Genomic DNA, 18,506 nt, shown 5'->3' on the forward strand with positions numbered 1-18,506 from the left:
TCTATGGCTAGAATCCAGCGTGAAAAAAATATGCTTAACAGCTTATCTGGGAATTGCAAAACCTGTTTGTTATCAGGCCGTAACCTGCTCAGAAAATGAGTTCCTTGAGTATTTATTAAGTTCTGATCTAGTTTCTCATTGTTTTCTTTAACTTGAAGACCAGGATAGTGAAATAAAGATCTCGAACGACTCTCAGTTTCCCGATTAAGGAATAAAATTCGTCCTTCAACGTTTTTAGCAAATCTTTATTACAAATACACAGTGGACTCCTGAGTATACGGCTCGGAACTATCCGGTCTAGTGTTCTTTTATCGTCATTAAATGAGGCAGGCAAGTTGTTGCATTGGCGACATTGCCAAGGCATTGGAATCGGGCGTCTGCTACGATCCTCCTGCATGCCGTGTGGAAAATACAAGTTGTGACAGGAAAAGAGCGGCGTTCTGCTCCTTGTTCATTGTTTCGTCAGTGAGTAACGGACCGCAATACAGTACGCTTGACGCTGTTCCTGATTATAACTGTACAGTACGTACAGTACTGTATTCGTAAATTTTTCTTGGGGTACGCTTAATGTTTTTTTCTTTTTCTTTCTTTTTTTTACTGTAAGTATACTGCACTGAAGATTTGAAAAAGACTGATAAACGAAAAAGATTGTAGTAACTATGGAGGAGAAATTACGCAAATTCATAGAACTCCGGCCTATCCAACTTTTTTCTTATCCGGCCTGCCCTTCTACCACATTAGGCTATACTGTACTACATCTCGGGGGCTCAGTCACAGTTGAGCTCGTTGACTCGAGCTGTTCACATCGTGAGTAGTGTTGGTCCCATTGGAGTGCCTGATATCGCTACTCATACATTAGTTGAAAAGACTTGTGCTTCTTCCACAAGTTTTGTGCTTTAGTGTGATCGGTGAATCTCACCCTGTGTGTACAGTGTTTTGCAGTTTAAATAGCTTGTGGTAGTATGGAATATAAGAAGGACTTACAATTTCAATTAATATTTGACCGAAGATATAGAAATGTCAAACCTAATGCTAGTCAAGTATATCAGTGGTTGGAAAATAAGTTTCCTCGTATCTTCGACAACATTTGTGCGCTCCAGTTACATGCGGAATCATATAGCATATATATTAAGTTTAAAGATTTACAAGCCTATGAACATTTCGCAGCAACAGCTCCTTCCTCTGTAGATTCCACGCATGTGTCTGGGGAAACAAGCACAGTAAGGATCGTCCCCGCTGATGACCCCATTCGGTTGGTGCGTATATATGACTTTCCTCTTGAATTACCGTTATCATTCCTAGAAGATCATTTCAAAAGTTATGGTAAAGTGCGCAAAGTGGAACCACAACTATGGAGTGCCCCTTTTCCCCCAGGCATAGACAGTGGCGTACGTATTGTTCATATGGAAATACATAAGCATATACCGTCCCGTATCATAGTGCACGGTTGTAAGGTGAGTGTGTCTTATGAAGGGCAGCCTATTACTTGTTTCAGATGTCAGAGTAATTTTCACACGATTGCCACGTGCCCTTTGAAGAACGCAAAACCAACTACGGCCGCCCCTGAACAGACGTCTCTACACATGACGGAGATTGGCAAAGTGCATCGCGCTTTTCCCTCTTCTGGCTCGCCTTCGCTCTCTGTCATTGCCCCCCGGGCCCCTGATCAGAGTTCCTCAGGCTTGCCTTCATTGACTGATACCAACGAGTTTCCAGTGTTAGTACGAACACCCCAAGTGAATTCATCTCTAACAAATAATGCCCTAGTTATGGAAGATTCTGAAGTGAAACTGCGACCCCCGCCTTTACAGAATACGCCGGTGGATGTCATGGAACTTGACTCGTCCGTCGGAGCAGGAAGTGTTAACAGTTCCGTCTGGTTCTTCGTCTGAAGTGCAAGACAATAATGTCCCGTTTTCAGCTGAACATACTGTTACTTCTGTGCAAGCTGATTTTTCTTCACAACAAAAAAGAAGGAAAGTTACTCGAACGTCTACACGAAAGAAAGAACAGTGTGCCCTTGATGTTACACGAGGGATAGACCAAGCTGAGCCACGCGAATTACGATCACAACATCGGGCAATATCTGATTCAGAATTGCCCTGAGGCGTGGTGTGTTTACTCTTCGCTATTGACCTTCACACCTGCTTTCCTGGGCTTCGTCCACATTGTATGTTATGATGTATTTGGCAGTGATAGTGTTTGTGTTCGTACAGGAAAGTTCACTCGGTTTGTTTTCTATTCGTCTCAAAATGCGTCACTTTACTAGTGTTCATGGGAAAGAATCCCTTTCACCTTTGTAAGTACTTTTTTCTTTTTGTTATAGTTTTCTTTTTGAGTGATTTTCTAATGTTAACAGTAAATTCATTTAAGTTAATATCACTCAATATTCATAGAATCAGTTCCGATCATAATAAGGCCCTTCTAAAACAGTTCATCGAAAGCCGCCGGACGTTTGTTTTCTACAGGAAATAAGTTCTCTGCTTACATCTTTGGATTTTCTTACCAATTATCAAGTTATTATTAACCGCGACCAAGAGACTGGGGTTGCGATTTTGGTGCGAAAGGGTCTGAGTCATGATCGTGTTGTGTTAGACCCTGAAGGAAGGGCTATACGTTGTTATATTCAGAACATTTGTTTTATAGCATTATATGGTCATTCTGGCTTTACACGTGCAAAAGAGAGGAATGAGTTTTATGCAACTACCATTCCTTCTTTACTTCCTCCGGGAATTCCTCATTGTATAATTGCCGGAGATTTCAATGCCATTGTTGATCCCCGAGATTCTCTGACGCCTAAAACGCCTTGTCCTACTCTGTCAGAGCTTATTCGTGTCCTAAAGTTAAAAGACGCTTTAGTTGTGTCAAACTCTAAGCATGTATTCACCCACTGCACTACTACGACGAAGAGTAGAATCGACCGAGCTTACATTTCAGAGAGTTTATGCACTGCGGTGATACAACAAAATACAATTCCAGTGGCGCTGTCCGATCATGCCGCGATTGAAATAGCCTTTAAAATGCCTTTCATGCTACCACCGGCCCGGGGCCCTTCCTATTGGAAGATTAATAATGACATCATGTCTCGCCCGCAGGTTGTAGAGGAATTCTCGCGTCGCTTACCTTATTGGTGCAGCATGCAGCGGTACTACCCCTCTGTTATTTCCTGGTGGAATTTATATTGTAAACCTAAATTACGCAGTTTTTTTTGCAATGGCAAGGGCGGGTCGCGAGGGAAGACGACCACCATTTACATGAATTTTTATATCTCTGTGACTTTTGGAATGCTCCGCCTTCGCTGGAGAACCTGGCTTGTATTAACGGTATCAAACACCGATTGAAAACTATTTACTCCCACACGTCGATTAGTGCGTATTTGTCGGAAGACTTTTATCATCGCTTTCCGGAGGAGACTATAACTATTTATCATGTTGATTAGATTTTGCGACAACGGCGTTCCACCGCCATTCATTCTCTCATTCTGGGAGATGGCACTACTACTACTAATTGTTCGCAGATTTTACAAGAATTCACGCGCTACTATACAGACTTTGCACGTGCGCGTCCCATAGACTACACATATGCCCCGGAGTTTTTGTCCACGTTATCTCACCATCTCACGGATGACGAGTGTCAGACATTGATCAATCCCATTAGTGCGGAAGAAATTTTCGCAGTCCTCAGGCGGGCAAAGGGCCGTAGTGCCCCCGGAGAAGACGGATTAAATATCCAGTTTTATAAACAGTATTGGTCTCACCTCAGTCCCTCTCTTACCGCTTTATTCAATGCTTGGTTACGAGGCGAAGCAGTGGGTCGTAATACCGCTATCTTAGTCCTCATTCCGAAATCCCGCGCAGCGCATTATGTTCAGGACTATCGACCTATTTCTTTATTGCCCGTCGATCTTAAGTTGTTCACTAAAGTGCTTACAGTCCGACTTCGACCAATCATCCGTCACTACATTAGTCCTTATCAGGCAGCACTCCATGCTACGCATAACCTTTCCTATACTCTTCGCTCTTTGCGCGATATTTTTGCTTATTTTCATTTTCGGCAGGTGCCTGCAGGCGCATTAGCTGTAGATTTAGAAACAGCGTACGACAGTTTAGATCACAGTTTTTTGTTGCAGGTGCTGGAAGCCTGGAGGTTTCCTTTAGCCTTCCGCACAGTCATTAACAATTTATATACCACGGCCAATTTCCGTATACAGATTAACGGACACCTGTCCCCTCTTATTCCGCTGAAACGTGGATTAAGGCAAGGATGTTCTTTGTCAACGATACTTTTTGCACTCGCATTAGATCCTTTACTTCGACAGTTGGCCACCCTGCACCCCCCTGGACCCTCCCGTTTCTTGAGTCAAAATATATTCGGGTATGCGGATGACGTCACCATCACCGGCGTGGATCCTGTTCGTATGGCGCGGGTTTTTGCAGTGTTGCAACGTTTTGCACTTTGTTCCGGATTACAGTATAATGTACAGAAAACTAACCTATTACAGTTCAATGGTTTTCATTTACCTGCTAACGAGCCTGGGATGCCGTGTGTACCCCACGTCACTTCCTTGAAGATCTTAGGTATCCCGTTTACGTCACAACCTACTCCCCTTTTCGAGGAGATTTGGTCCCCGTTGCTGTTACAAATTCGCCAGCTTTTGTTTTCTCAGCGTTTCCGTCGCCTTCATTTAATTCATCGTATTCACTTTATCAATATTTACATTGCACCTAAGCTGTGGTATCGGGCTCGAATTTTCCCCTTACCGGAATTTTTCGCTAAGCGGTTTGACTCCTTATTCCTATGGAATATATGGCGTGGCTTCTATTTTCGTATCCCACGTGCAGGACTCTATCTTCCCCGTTCACAGGAAGGGCTGGGTCTAGTACATCTCAGATTGAAATGTCAAACTCTGTTTATGCTCGATTTCTATGCTGCAGTTGCTATTAACGAATCCTTCACACAGCAATGGATACGATGTTTTTGGCCTAGTTATGAATTACCTGTGAGCCCCCGTTTATTAACTTTGCTGATTGTTGTCCGGCGTACATTACTTCACTAATACGTTATTGGACATACAGTGGTGTGGTTCTCTGCCCTACGGGATACAATTCTCGCACTTTGTATAACTTCTTTCTCTCGTTGACTAACGATCAGATTATTCTCCGAATTCCTCACCGCTATCCTCAGACTACGTGGTCACAGGTATGGGCTAATATCTCTGCCCCGGTATTACCTTCATACCTACGGGTTGAATGGTATCAAGTGGTGCATCAGTTGGTGCCTACGCGCGCTCGTTTATTTGAGCTGAAACGTGTTCCTGACCCACTGTGTTCTCGATGCGCCAAAGAAGATACACTATACCACCGGTTCGATCAGTGTGTGGGTGCTCCAGCTATCTGGAACTGTCTCACATCCTTCTTAGGACGAATTTGTCGTCGACCTCCACACCAGTTCACAGTATCCTATATTTTGTTTCCGGATTTTCGTTACTTTCCACAGACCAAACACCACGCTGTGCTTTTTCTACTGGCGTGTACAATTGTGTATATCCATCGCCATGTACCTTTGCTGGATGCTCGCACCTACTTGGATTTTTTAAAACGCACTCGCCGAAAGCTCTTTTCCCCCGAGTTGGACATGCAGTATTTTAGTAGGTTTTTAGAAGTGGTGTTGCAGTAATCTCCTTCCTTCTCGTAAAAAAAAAAAAAAAAAAAAAAAAAAAAAACGCTACAACTCATGATGTAGGTTTATCTTTTCGTTTTTATTTTTTTTATTTTTCGCGATTATTGTTATACTTTACAATTTCCTTTTCTTGTATGTAAGACATATTGTATTGTATTGTATTATATTGTATTCCTAGGAGTCAGTCTGGTTCTTGTACACTTTTTGTATAAAGACAAGCACATGAACAATAAAACTAGTGGGTGTAGCCGAGCGGTCTGAGGCTTTAGGCTCATGATTGTGAGTTGAAGCACATTCGGGGTTCGAGTCCCTCTGTAGTAGCAAGGGTGGAATTTTAACTGTCCTCGATGTTTGTGTGTTCGTGTCCCTGTTGTGTCTAGTAGTCCTGAAAAGTGGTTGAAGTAGAAAATAAGTCAGGAAGTTGTTTTTTTTAAAGTGGTAGAGCGTTCACCTCTGGTGCTTGGGGTCCCTGGTTCGATCCCAGTTCGCGCCGCGTGGACTTTATGGTGGACAAACACCGTGCTCGTGGGTTTTCTCGGTGTTCTCCCGCTTCCTCCCACTTTCTTCATTCCACCATTTCACTCATCTCTCATCACCGTCTCCTTTAGCCTAACCGGCATAACCGTGGGACGTAAAACTTAAAGATTTCGTTCCATTTCATTTTGTACTATATCTATTAGAATATGCAAGTGGAGCAATGTAAAGGGTGTCAATAGAATATATCTTTCAGTTTAAAATCTCACAATTGTGCCCTTTTAGGGTAAGGGAGACGATGATTAAAGTAAGTGAACAATGATGGAAGGATTGGTGGAATAAGAAAGTGGGAGTAAACGGGAGAACCCCGAGAAAACCAACAGAAGCCATATTGTTCAGCACACACTTAGTTGGCCGGGATCGAACCACGAACCCCTACACACCAGAGGTATATGCTCTAACACTGAGGCACTGTGTACTCCATGTACCATAAATGAGAGAAGTTCTCCTACTCACCAAATTATGATTTTTAAAAAATATAAAACAAAAAGTTTAGGATGATCCAAAAGAAGAGATCAAAAGATTGCGATCTTGGCCAATAAATATTTTTTGGATCCGGGTCCACAAAATGGTTGTACAGCCTCTAAATCGAGTTGTCGTATTTTCTACGGAATAAGCATATCATACTGAGTTAAGCGATAGTTTAGGTTTGGCTACACTATATGTAGTTCTTCAGATATAAGGCCTATAAGAAAATGTTTGCCTGAAATATATTGGATCGTTTGATCCAAATACCGCAAACCGCATAGTTTCTAAGCAAGAGCGAGAAGGCGCCGAAATCTGAAGATTGCTTGTCCAAGAAAACACTTAAATTGCTATTCTTCCGTTTTTGGCAAGTAGTCGCTTGGAGACTATACGGTTTAGAATATACCTTTGTATGAATATTTGTTTTTCTTATTTTGGTGTGCAGAACCATCTCTCAAATTTATGACACGCTATCCACTGAAGAATATATAACTAACTAAATACTAACCAACTAACTAACTAACTCTATGGCCTATGGAACCCGGAGGTTCAACGCCGCGTTCACAAAAGCTCTCCACTGACTTCTATCCTTAGCCAATTGGATCCAGTTTCGACTTTGTATTCCTATCTCTGCGAGATCCATCTTAATATTGTCCTCCCATCTGCGCCTAGGTCTTCCTAATAGTCGTTTTCCGATTGGTCTTCCATTCAAGATTTTGAAGGCGTTTCTACTTTCTTCCATTATAGCTACATGACCTGTCCTCCTAAGCCTCCTAAACTTGACGACCCTAATGTTGAGTAAACCATATAACTTACGTAGTTGCTCATTATGAAGTTTCCGTCATTCCCCATTCCTGTTCCTCTTGGGTCCGAATATTCGTCTCAGCGTCTTGTTCTCAAATACTTTCAGTCTATGTTCTTCCCTCAGTGTAAGCGACCATGTTTCGCATCCATATAGAACAACAGGCCTGATTATCGATTTATATATTTTAAGCTTCAAATTCCTCGACAGAATTCGCGACGACAAGAGATTTTGAACCGTATAGTAACACGAATTCCCTGCTTTTAGTCGACATTTAATTTCCTCGTGAATATGATTTTCCAAGAATATTAATTTTGTGTATACGAGTTTTGTACATAACAAAAATTCGGATCATTGTAAGGGCGATCATCGTTATGCGTGCTGACAAAACTGTCTAGTCTCAGCTCTTCGTTAGAGCTTTAAAATAACTCGCTCATGGAGTACCGGTACCTCATAAATTTTCCTCTGCACCGAGTTCACCCCGCTGATTGAAGCCATTGCAAATGCCCTCCTGTACCTTGGCTACAAAGAAATTTGTTACGGCACTCGTTCCACAGATAGTGGAGCTGATAAAACTTATTCTAGCAATTAATCTATATCTAAATACATCTCTTGCTGAGCTTCATCGTAGGATAAGCGGTTAGTGTAAGCACCTTTGGCGTAGAATCTGGGTTCGATTTCCAGCGGGAGTTCATGTGATTCGAATTCCACGTTAAGGAGCACACTACTGAAAATGTTACAAAAGCTAACCATTTTTCTTTTGACCGTTTTTTGTAAGTGGAAAGAGATAGTGAAATGTAATTTATAACAATAATAGATAATGTTATTCTACACCCGAAAATATGAATCGGAAGAATTTTCAGTGTTGCTATTCATAGAAATTACAGTGTGGCCAGAATATTAATTACCCAAAAATCTAGTTTAAGGCAGCGACTAGAAAGATTAACTCAATGGTAATTGATGACTTATCATGTTGTCTTGGTTTCGTATTACCTACTTTTAAAATACTCATTTTGTAATAAACAGAAACCCCATCAGGAAGTCGCGGTCGGAAAGAGGGTTTGCCGCCGGAGGCATCCGTTATCCGTCCGCGGCGGAACGACGATCTACTTGTTCAAAGTTGTCGACCTTTTGCCGAGGCAGCAAACAATCGAATATCGTAAAATAAAATGCCCTTTGCCGATTCTCTGCCGACTGTTGCCGACCGTCACAGTCTGCAAAACAGTCGGAAAGGCCTCTTTCCGATCCTCTGCCGACTCCTTATGCCGGCCTCTTTTCGACGGCGGCGCCGGCGCATTTAATGCTAATTTCCGGCTGTTTGCCGACTGCTCGGCAAGACAACTATTAGTCGCGGTCGAAAATCGCTCGGAAAGACGCCGGTGTCCGGAGCCGGCAATCCGACCGTGGCATCTGGTTGGCATGGACAAATAGTCCGACTGTAGGCGGCAGGATCCTGATGGGGAAGTGCAATTTTAATAACTTTCTGGCCACATTGTGATTGCTATGGATGGCAACTCTGAATTTTTTTGATTCGATATTTTTGGGTGTAGAATAACATTATCTATTATTGTGGTAAGTTGCATTTCATTATTTCTTTTCAATTACGAAAAACGGGCAAAAGAAAGATGGTTAGCTTTTCTAACACTTTAAGTAATCTGCCCCCTTAAACTGTAGGTCCGCTTCTAATATAGCCTGGCTACTGAAAGAGACGGTAAGCTAAAATTCAAATCAAACATTTCTCGCTCTTCCACCGTCTGCAGACTGATATCTATCGACGGACATGTACATGGACAGATAGACAATATCATCTAGAAAGACTTCCAAAATAGGTAAACAAGGCTTGTAACCTCAGTAGATAAATGTCGAATGGGAGACAAGACACTGAATATTCTACGAAACCAATAAGCGCGACAGGAAATCCTTCGAGAAAATTCTTTTTTTTTTTTTCATCTTATGACAGGTATTTGTGGTGGCAATATATTAGCCTTCTGCAACAGAAGATGCGTAGGTGTTAAATGGATAGTGGTCCTCGCTGTTCCATCTGATATTGATTACGCTTTTGACTGCGCTCTACAACCTGAATTCTCAATCGATGCGCGTGTGGGAACACAGGTTGCAACAGGTATTTGGTAGCTCTAGACGCCCACTAATCTAGCTTTCACTTCGCCTGTTGACGTCATCGCTTCCAAAGTTCGTCTTCCATCTAATTCATGAATGAGAGCATTCATTGATAGATCATAAATATATAAAAATATATATCTATTATGCATTACAGACACATCCTTCAGAATGATGAATTCAACAACCACCATCGATGACGTCAGTTCATTCAACAAGATATAATTTACACCAATATCAACAAAACATTTAATTAACAGCTACAGCTCTAACAGAATGAAAGCGTATTGTTTTACCTCAGTATACTATCCGATCTATTATTCTATCTAATCTGACAAAGGCGCTAAGCACAAGAATAGGATAGAATATCCAGTTCTTTTCTCTGAGATTCAAAAGAGTATATTGTAGATTAGAAATTAGGTAGCTGTTGTGAATGAATAGAGAATTAGAATTAGAATTAGATATGAAATATTTCAGTTGAATGTCCCTCAATTATACCCTTTTAGGCTAAGGGATACGATGATTAAAGCAAGTGAATGATGAAGGAAGAATTGGTGGAATGAGAAAGTAGAAGGAAACGGGAGTATCCCGAGAAAATCCAGAGACACGATATTGTCAACCACAAACTTACATGGTTGGTGATCGAACAAGTAACCTTACACACTAGAGGTAAGAGTTCTACCACTGAGCCACGTTGCCCTTAGAATTAGAATTAAGAATGCCACGTGTGCAAGAAGTAAGTAATTCTAGCTTCATTACACAGATACAGGGTGGACATAAAGTTTCTCTCTCTAATAATAAATATTAATAACAAGAAAACGAAGAATGATAGATGCATACGATCTGAAAACATCGCTTGTATGATACTTCGAGATTTGCCACAGCCTAGGTTGCCATTTACTGCAGCTGACCGCAGCGCGACAGGCATTTGTTTAAAAATGGCGTCAGCACAACACAAAGCGAAGAGTATGTATTGTGATGTTATGAAACAAAATCTCCCATCACAGTTTAGCGAACATTCAGGAGAGAGTATGGACACCAGCCACAAGACGTTAAGAGAATAAAGAAAGGGTATAGCAAATTTATTACAACAGGAAGTGTTTTCGATCGTAATAGAAGCGGTAGACAGAGTGTTAGTGAGAAACGTGTGGAAGCTGTTCGTCTTGCTGTAACCTGAAGCCCACGGAAGTCCTTGCGTTGCGCATCACGTGAACTGGACATTCCGAGGTCAAATGTGTTAAAATTTTTACATAAACGCTTGAAGTTATACGCACATAAAGTGCAGATTGTTCATGCGTTAACACAAGAAGACCGTCTCCGAAGTGCAAGTCTCGCATGTGACATCGCATGGGCAACTAATGAAGCACATGTGGAAATTCTCTAAATCACGTAAGAAAAAAAAAAAAAACGTTTTGAGCTTTCCTATTATTTGCAGCAAACCGCATGCTCTAACGTTCTTAGTTTTCTTGTTATTAATATTTGTTTTCAGCGAGAGACTTTCTGTTCACCCTGTATTAATTTGAACACCTTAAATAAGATTTTCCTAATAGAAAACTCACTCATTTCTTGTAGTATCAACAAACCAAATGTTTGACGCAAAAGCACGATGATGCGTGTACCTAAACATACCTTAAGAGATTGTAAAGTTATACTTCAAAGGTTTTGTTGAAGTAATGGGAAATGAAAGGATACTTATGTGAATCTCAAAAGTTAAGTTTTGAATTCGCGTCCATCATCATTATGATTATGAATATTCAATCATTTCTGATAGACCGGCACTAGTTGCCATGTAAGATGAAATTTTTCTATGTAACCCGGCTAACATCTTCTTGGGGTGTGTCATTCTTTTAAAATCTTCCATAAGTAACAGTCTATTTATTCTCTACCATCATATCCCCTAGCCCTTAAAATATAATTTCACTCCAAACAATGTAGTAAGTGGATTCTTCTTCTCTTTTCATTGTTTTAACCTTGCTCTTCCCTATCTCACTTTTTCCTATTTTCTTTCATTATTACTTTCTGCTCAGTTTATCTTTTCTATTTCTCTATGCATTCATACTTATAAATCATGATTTTCCGTAGGTTTGTGTGATTCCCAAACTGTTGAGTCGTCGTTAGAAGTAAGTTCTTTCACGAAGCTGAATCAACGCTCTTATCCTCTGAAATCAACCTTGGACCACGTGTATTGACGGCATACGCAATAACTGCTCTGCGCATTTTCATAATAAACTATGAAAATGTACGTAATGGGATATGATTCTTAAATATACATGCAATGTGTGCTTGCATATACTCGTATAATTACAATACTACAGTCCTGCTTAAACCTCATGACGTTTAAGGCATGTCCTCCTTTTCACAATATCCAATGCACGGTGGGCAACGTTGTCTGATAGCTTTGTTCCTGGATTAGGAGAAAGCAATTTTTAAGGTACGTCCTTATTACATATGTCACTATAAGGTTAATAAATTAGTAAGAACCAATTTGTTTTTAATATCTTAATTTCTCGAGTTAATGTTTCACGTTATGTCTATTCACGAACCTAAGCAAAATCCGACAACGTTGCAACTGCACACCATTGGCTTTCCACAGACGTCAAGAGGTTTAAGCCTGACTTTAAGAAGAAATTTACATAAATTTTAGAGTGTTGCTTTAAAATATATGAGAAAATTCGTCCTTTTTGAAGCATTATTCTTACAGTCATGTATTATTCTAATTCTCAACAAGGTGGATCATATGCCTTAGAAATTTGGGGTTGTAAGTAGCTGAGCGGGAAAATTAGCGCGTGTTTGCATTCGCCATATGGGATACGCGCATGATATTCTGGTGTAGGGGTGTAGGTGTAATAAGCTATACAGTCCCTCGTTTCCCGTCTTCATCCACCGGAGAATAAATATTGGGGTGTACCTTCATTGCGTTTTCAATTCAAAGCAACTCGACATGCTCGACTTGCTATAAGCCTTCTACGCTGGCTCGTCAGGTCTCCGGACCAACGCCTTATCGAATATGTATTAGAGATAAGAGGACTTTACACTAACAGTCGGACTTCGGAAACGGCCATTATTCAGCTATACCTAGTGAGTGAAGTCACACCTTAGATCTGGACTACCAACTACCTTACCTGATGATTGTTTTCCCACTTGATATGGTTACGTTGTTATTTTAGTTATTCCCCAGTAGAGTTACTATTCTTGTAAAGCACAAAATGAATTGGTAATATAAATAACCATGAGGTTGATTTGTAACTTGGTTGTAATGAAAGAATTGGTTTTACCCCGTTATTTACTTTTATGTTGTTTTATTCATAAAATACTTTCAGATACAAATATAAAGATATTTTACACTATAAACTACACTCTTGGAAACACATTTAGGAATAGACTATATACTTTTACGCTACAAACACATTTGCAACGTAGAATGTTATGTCTGTAGAGGCATGCTGATTTTAAAGTCCCGGTACATCGGTCATTTTTAGGTGGCAGGCTTATCGTAGTGTCTGTATAAGTCATGTTGACAGTATCTTGAAGGTCATAGAACAACACAAGTGTAGTTGTGTGAGTGAATTTATTCGTGTATGTACGGATTATAGTCTGCACTTGCGACGCCAGAACGATGCAACAAAACGCCTATTTTAAACATCTAACTGACGAAATTACTGTTACCAATTCAATCAGAGTCATCTGGTTCCTTATATAGCCGCACGCACATTAAACAATCCATTGTTTAACATACGTAGATCTATCTTATAGCAATCCTGTCGCACGATATCCCTTAACATACGCTCATCGCCAAAATCACATTTGGTTTTGTCCAAAGAGAGCAGCAGTGAAGAGAGAAATGAAGGACATGGTATTCAGCAATAACTGTCGTTGTACCTGGACAAAGTGAAAGCTGTGCGTATGCGCTTTGAAGTGCAAGTGAAAAGGAAAACCCAGCATGTGTTCGCTCATGCCATACACGACCCACACATAGACATCTGATATGGGTGCAATAATGTACCCAGCTCGTTTCTAGTCTTCATTCAAGACAGAACGTGCTTACGTAATCAATTCCGTCCTTCGACTTCATCTGGACGCTTTGCGGGAGTCAGTCTTTCAGCAGAATTAGGTTCGTCCTCATATTGTCAGGGCAATCAACATGCTCTATTCGGTATACGACTCCTACTTTGTGCGTGGTGACCTTTTCGGACCTAAGTCTTATCGAGCATGTGTGGGACATTGTGGGACTATGAATGACCATTATCCGAACAGACAATTGTTATTCTGTTATCTCAAGATCTACTCCAAGCGTGTGACACTATATCACAGAAAAAAATATTCAGCACCTTTACGACCGGCCACCTGGGATAGCTTTTGTAGGGCCGTTAGATGAGATTACAAGTGATTTTAAGGCGAGTACTGCGTATATGCCCATCCTCCCAAGTGCTTGGGCGTACCCTCCCCAATTTAACATTCTCTCCCCCTAAATAAAAAAGTAATGTAGGAAACTGGAATTGGTTGTGATAAATGCAAGATTATTTGCTTAGTAGGCTGAATTTTATTCAATTTCGGAACTCTTTGCCGTTACTAAAACATCCATTAGACATAGTTAAAATTCGATTGTGAAATTTTCAATTAAAAAATATGTCCCTTCAAAAGAGCTCATTGGCGCAATCTGTGGGCTCAAACCTGCCTGTGGGCACAATTTTTTTAGAATTCTCTCTAACGTACCTGCAGTGTTCCATGGGCACCATACTAGCAACACTACATCTTATTACCGTCTTCTTCTTGTGTACCGATTTTGGGACAGATCCGTGAATTTCAATTGATTGTTCTTAAATAAATTTCCTCCAATATAAAAAATAAATGTTTTAGTTTAACATCCCACGATTATGCCCTTTCGGTTAAGAGACACGTATGTTTAAGGTAAGGCAATGATGATGGAAGAATTGGTGGAATGAGAACGTGGAAGGAAACGGTAGTACCCCGAGAAAATCCACGGGCACTATGTTGTCCACCACAATCTACCACCAGGGTATTAAGAATAACATATTGGAAAGAGTTTGAATAAAGAAAAATCGGTCTTGTCCGCTAGTATTTCCGTATTTGCGTGGTAAGATTAAAAAAAAAAAAACTCTTTGACAGGGACAATCAAATCTTTCTGGCGATGATTTGAACCCGAAACTTTATTATTATATTTTTATCGCAGACACTAATTATTTAATTCCTTTAGTTCCTTATAATTAGATCAACGATTATTTTGAATGTAAATAACATTTTATTATGATCACTCATTGTTTCCAGCAGACATACTTCTATCATCAGCTTCATTCGCCGTTACATCACCATGAACAAGGAAATATGTCTGTGGGTGAAAGAGAGTTTAATCAGGTGGTTTAATTGAAAGTTAGTTAACATCAATTTCCACGCGAAAGCTCTCAGCTGACACATTTTCCAGAGAGAGAAAATCTCGGAAATGAATAGGAGACTTGGGCAAGATATTAATAAGTCACGCGTCGTTCTCTTCATCACGAGAGAACTTCTGCTGTTCGTATCAGAGTAACTGAGAATGACTAACGCTGCTAACAAACACCGTACATATAAGCCTTACAGTTTGAAAGTCAAATCAAAATTTGTGTGAAGGTTATGTTTCTTTCTAAAGCGACACTAACTGAACAGTTTTCTCGCTTTGGAAATACAGCTTGCTTAAGGAGGCTTTTATTTTGGATCGAAAGATCCAAAATATTTCAAGCAAAAAATTTCTTGTACACCTTATATCTGAGTATGATGTGATTATTCCGTAAAAAATACGAAAACTCGATCTAGAGGCCGTTCAAACATTCTGCGGTTCTGATTCAAAAAGACCGATATACAGTGGCGTATTTAGGGGGGATTCCGGGCTTAAGCCACCCCGAAAACTTACAATTAGTAAAGTATATGAAATATCTTGCAGAATTTTCACATTTTTAGGCAACCCCCCCCGAAAGTTAGCAAAGCCCCCCGAAACAAAATCGTAAATACGCCACTGCCGATATATTTCATTCAATCAAAAATTTTCTTGTACGTCTTATATCTGGTGAACTATATATAATGTAGCCAACGCCAAAATATCACTTAACTCAGTATGATGTGCTTATTCTGTAAAAAATACGGAAACTCTATTTAGGGGCCGTTCAAAAATTTTGTGGCCCGTTATTCAAAAATTAATTATTGGCCAAGTTTGCAATCTTTTCATCTATTTTTTGGATCATTCCTAAAATTCTTGTTAATGAGATTTTTCTTTAGTCCTACCTTCCACAATAATCCCTTTGTCGACTTCCATTTTATACTTTTCTTTACAGTTAATAGTCCAGTGTTTATTCCGTGGACCGCGTTCGCAGATCTAAATGAAATATGCCAAATAAATAAATTGTTTTATAGATACGACCTATATATTTTAATTCTCGAAGATTCTTTTCTCAAACGGTAGAATACTTTGCTTCCTGACGTTCCTGATTTTAATCTCGCTATCCATTTTTCATGCTTTCTATACATCCTAGTCTATTTCTTTCATCTTCGTGTAATGCTATGTGTAAACTTGCTATGTTAAAAACTTGCAAGGCAGAAACAATTTTTATTTTTATTTTTGAAATCTGATACATTCTCTACATTTTTTATACATGTACACACTTGAACCAAGTTGCCATGAAATATTCAATATTCTTTAAAATCAATTTTATAGTTTAAAAAATATTTTTTTTCCTATTCTTTCAAGAGCTATACATGAAAATCTACACTCATACAGGATGGCCACAAAGTCCTGTTACCTCTGCAAATAAGCAACATAAACCACTAAACGTACATAAATGACTACAAGGAAAGAACTGAATGGCAATCATTTATCAAGGGCAGTGGCGTATTTAGGGGACCTTCCGGGCTTAAGCCCCCCGAAATCTTACTTACTATAATAAAGTAAACCCCCTCCGAAAGTTAGCAAAGCCCCCCCCCGAAACAAAATCGTAAATACGCCACTGATCAAGTGGTAACGGGACTCTGTGGCCACGTAGATAGGCACATTCGCAGAAATTATTTTGGGGGAGGAATAAAGCTTTTCGGGGGGGGTCAACATTCAATATGAGGGTAAATTATATTAAAATTTGTAGAATCATTCCTAAAATTAGACTAAATTTACAGAAAAGTCAGTATTTCGGGCAGAAGGTTCGAACTCCCAGGATTTTCTGGTATTTCCCTGCTCACAGATATATATGAGATCCAGTGGTGTTTCTAGGGGGGCTTCCAGGCTTAACCTCCCGAATCTTACTTACTATAGTAAAGTATATGAAATATCTTGCAGAATTTTCACATTTTCAGGCAAAGCCCCCCCCCCGAAAGTTAGCAAAGCCCCCCGAAACAAAATCGGAAATACGCCACTGATGAGAGCATTTCAGTGTGGTGTAACGTATTAATTAATATAATGCCATTTTTGGACATTGCTTTACGTTAAAACCTAATACTATTGTAGAATCAGTTATACGTATTTTTAAAATATGCTTACTTTCTCTTAAGATTATAAAATCTAACAATATTGTATTTAAAATTTATTGTCTTTTTATTGTTGCAGATCAAAATCACCTGGACAATTTAACGGCAAAATTCACAGAAGAAATAATGTTTACTGTAGCCAGAGGAAATATTCAGAAGTGCCATATTAATGAATTACCAAACGAGATTTTGTTTGCAATATTCTCGTATCTGTCTGCAAAAGATTTATGTCGTTCAGTTTGGAATGTTTGTCGTCGTTGGCAGCTTTTGGTCAACGACCCAGTTCTTCTGACTAATGTCAAATTACGTTTTAGTAAATTTCAAGACGAAACTTCCCTGAATGATATTTTGACACGACTTACCAATGTTGGTGTTTTAGAGATTACAGATGCGGACAAAGTGAATGTTATTCTTGAAAAATGTGCGGAAATGTGTAAAAATATTCGTGCATTAGTTATAAAAGACAGTCCAGGAATAATTGCTAAGTCCTTTTTAAAATTAGCAAGTACAAACTTAAATTTAACAGTCTTAGATTTGGATGCATATTCTATCAATTTAGAAATAATATCTGTCTTAGTAAATTTTGCAAATTTGGAAGAATTGTACATCACTAGTTATTCTTTATTTGAATGTAAATTGCTTAGTGGTTACATGAGAAATATAATTGATCAGTGCACCCGGCTGGTGGAAATACATGTGACATTTTGTTGGGAGATCAGAGACAGTGATTTGTTGTATTTGGTTAGTAAGAAAAGGGAAATTTTGTTAGGACTGTCAGTGGATGCAAAACTGTTAACAGATATTGGTGTCTGTGCACTTGAATCATGTAAGAGCTTGCAGAAACTTGAGCTTTTACGCTGCACGCATATCTCTGAAGTTGGTATTAACTGTATTGGTAGAATTAATCTTCAACGATTGATTTTGGAAGAATCTGTCTTAGTTAAAGTAAGTCCAATAACAATACACTTTCTTCAAAATTGCTTTTCGGGAACAAAGGAAAAGTTAAAACACCTAGAACTTACAAGCCTTAAGAACTTAGACGATGCGTGTCTCCAAATGGTAGCTCTTAATTGTCCAATGTTGCATTTTATAGGTGTTTCTAGTTGTATTCAAGTAACAAGTGTTGGGATTGAAGCAGTTATAACCAGATGTCTAGAGTTGAGAGCACTAAAGCTAATGGCATTGCCTCGTCTAACAGGAGACTTTCTGAAAATTATTCCGATTTATTTGAACAAATTACGATTATTAATTATTTGTCGTTCGAAGAAAATTACTCCTGAAGAACTACAGTCATTTTCTACATATCTTCCTTATGTGAATGTTTTATACTGATTTTTATTGAATATCCTCTTTTATGTTGAAATTGTAATTAACCGAAATTAGTTAACTTGTAAAATCTTAAGAA

The 18,506-nt window shown here is 39.4% G+C and overlaps 1 protein-coding gene across 1 annotated transcript; it reads left to right on the forward strand.

The window, feature by feature from the left end:
• The first annotated feature begins 17,186 nt into the window (after nucleotides 1-17,186).
• Nucleotides 17,187-18,506, forward strand: LOC145684582 (uncharacterized). Its single transcript, XM_081756974.1, has one exon. It carries the CDS (start codon nucleotides 17,228-17,230, stop codon nucleotides 18,431-18,433), a length of 1,206 nt encoding a protein of 401 aa, XP_081613100.1. The 5' UTR covers nucleotides 17,187-17,227; the 3' UTR covers nucleotides 18,434-18,506.

Source organism: Thermobia domestica, chromosome 5 (assembly GCF_964235325.1).
Source record: "Thermobia domestica chromosome 5, izTheDome1.hap1.1, whole genome shotgun sequence".
Lineage (NCBI taxonomy): Eukaryota > Metazoa > Arthropoda > Insecta > Zygentoma > Lepismatidae > Thermobia > Thermobia domestica.

Coding starts and splice junctions, on each gene's coding strand:
- LOC145684582 (XM_081756974.1), top strand. CDS start 17,228: ATGTTTACTGTAGCCAGAGGAAATATTCAGAAGTGCCATATTAATGAA.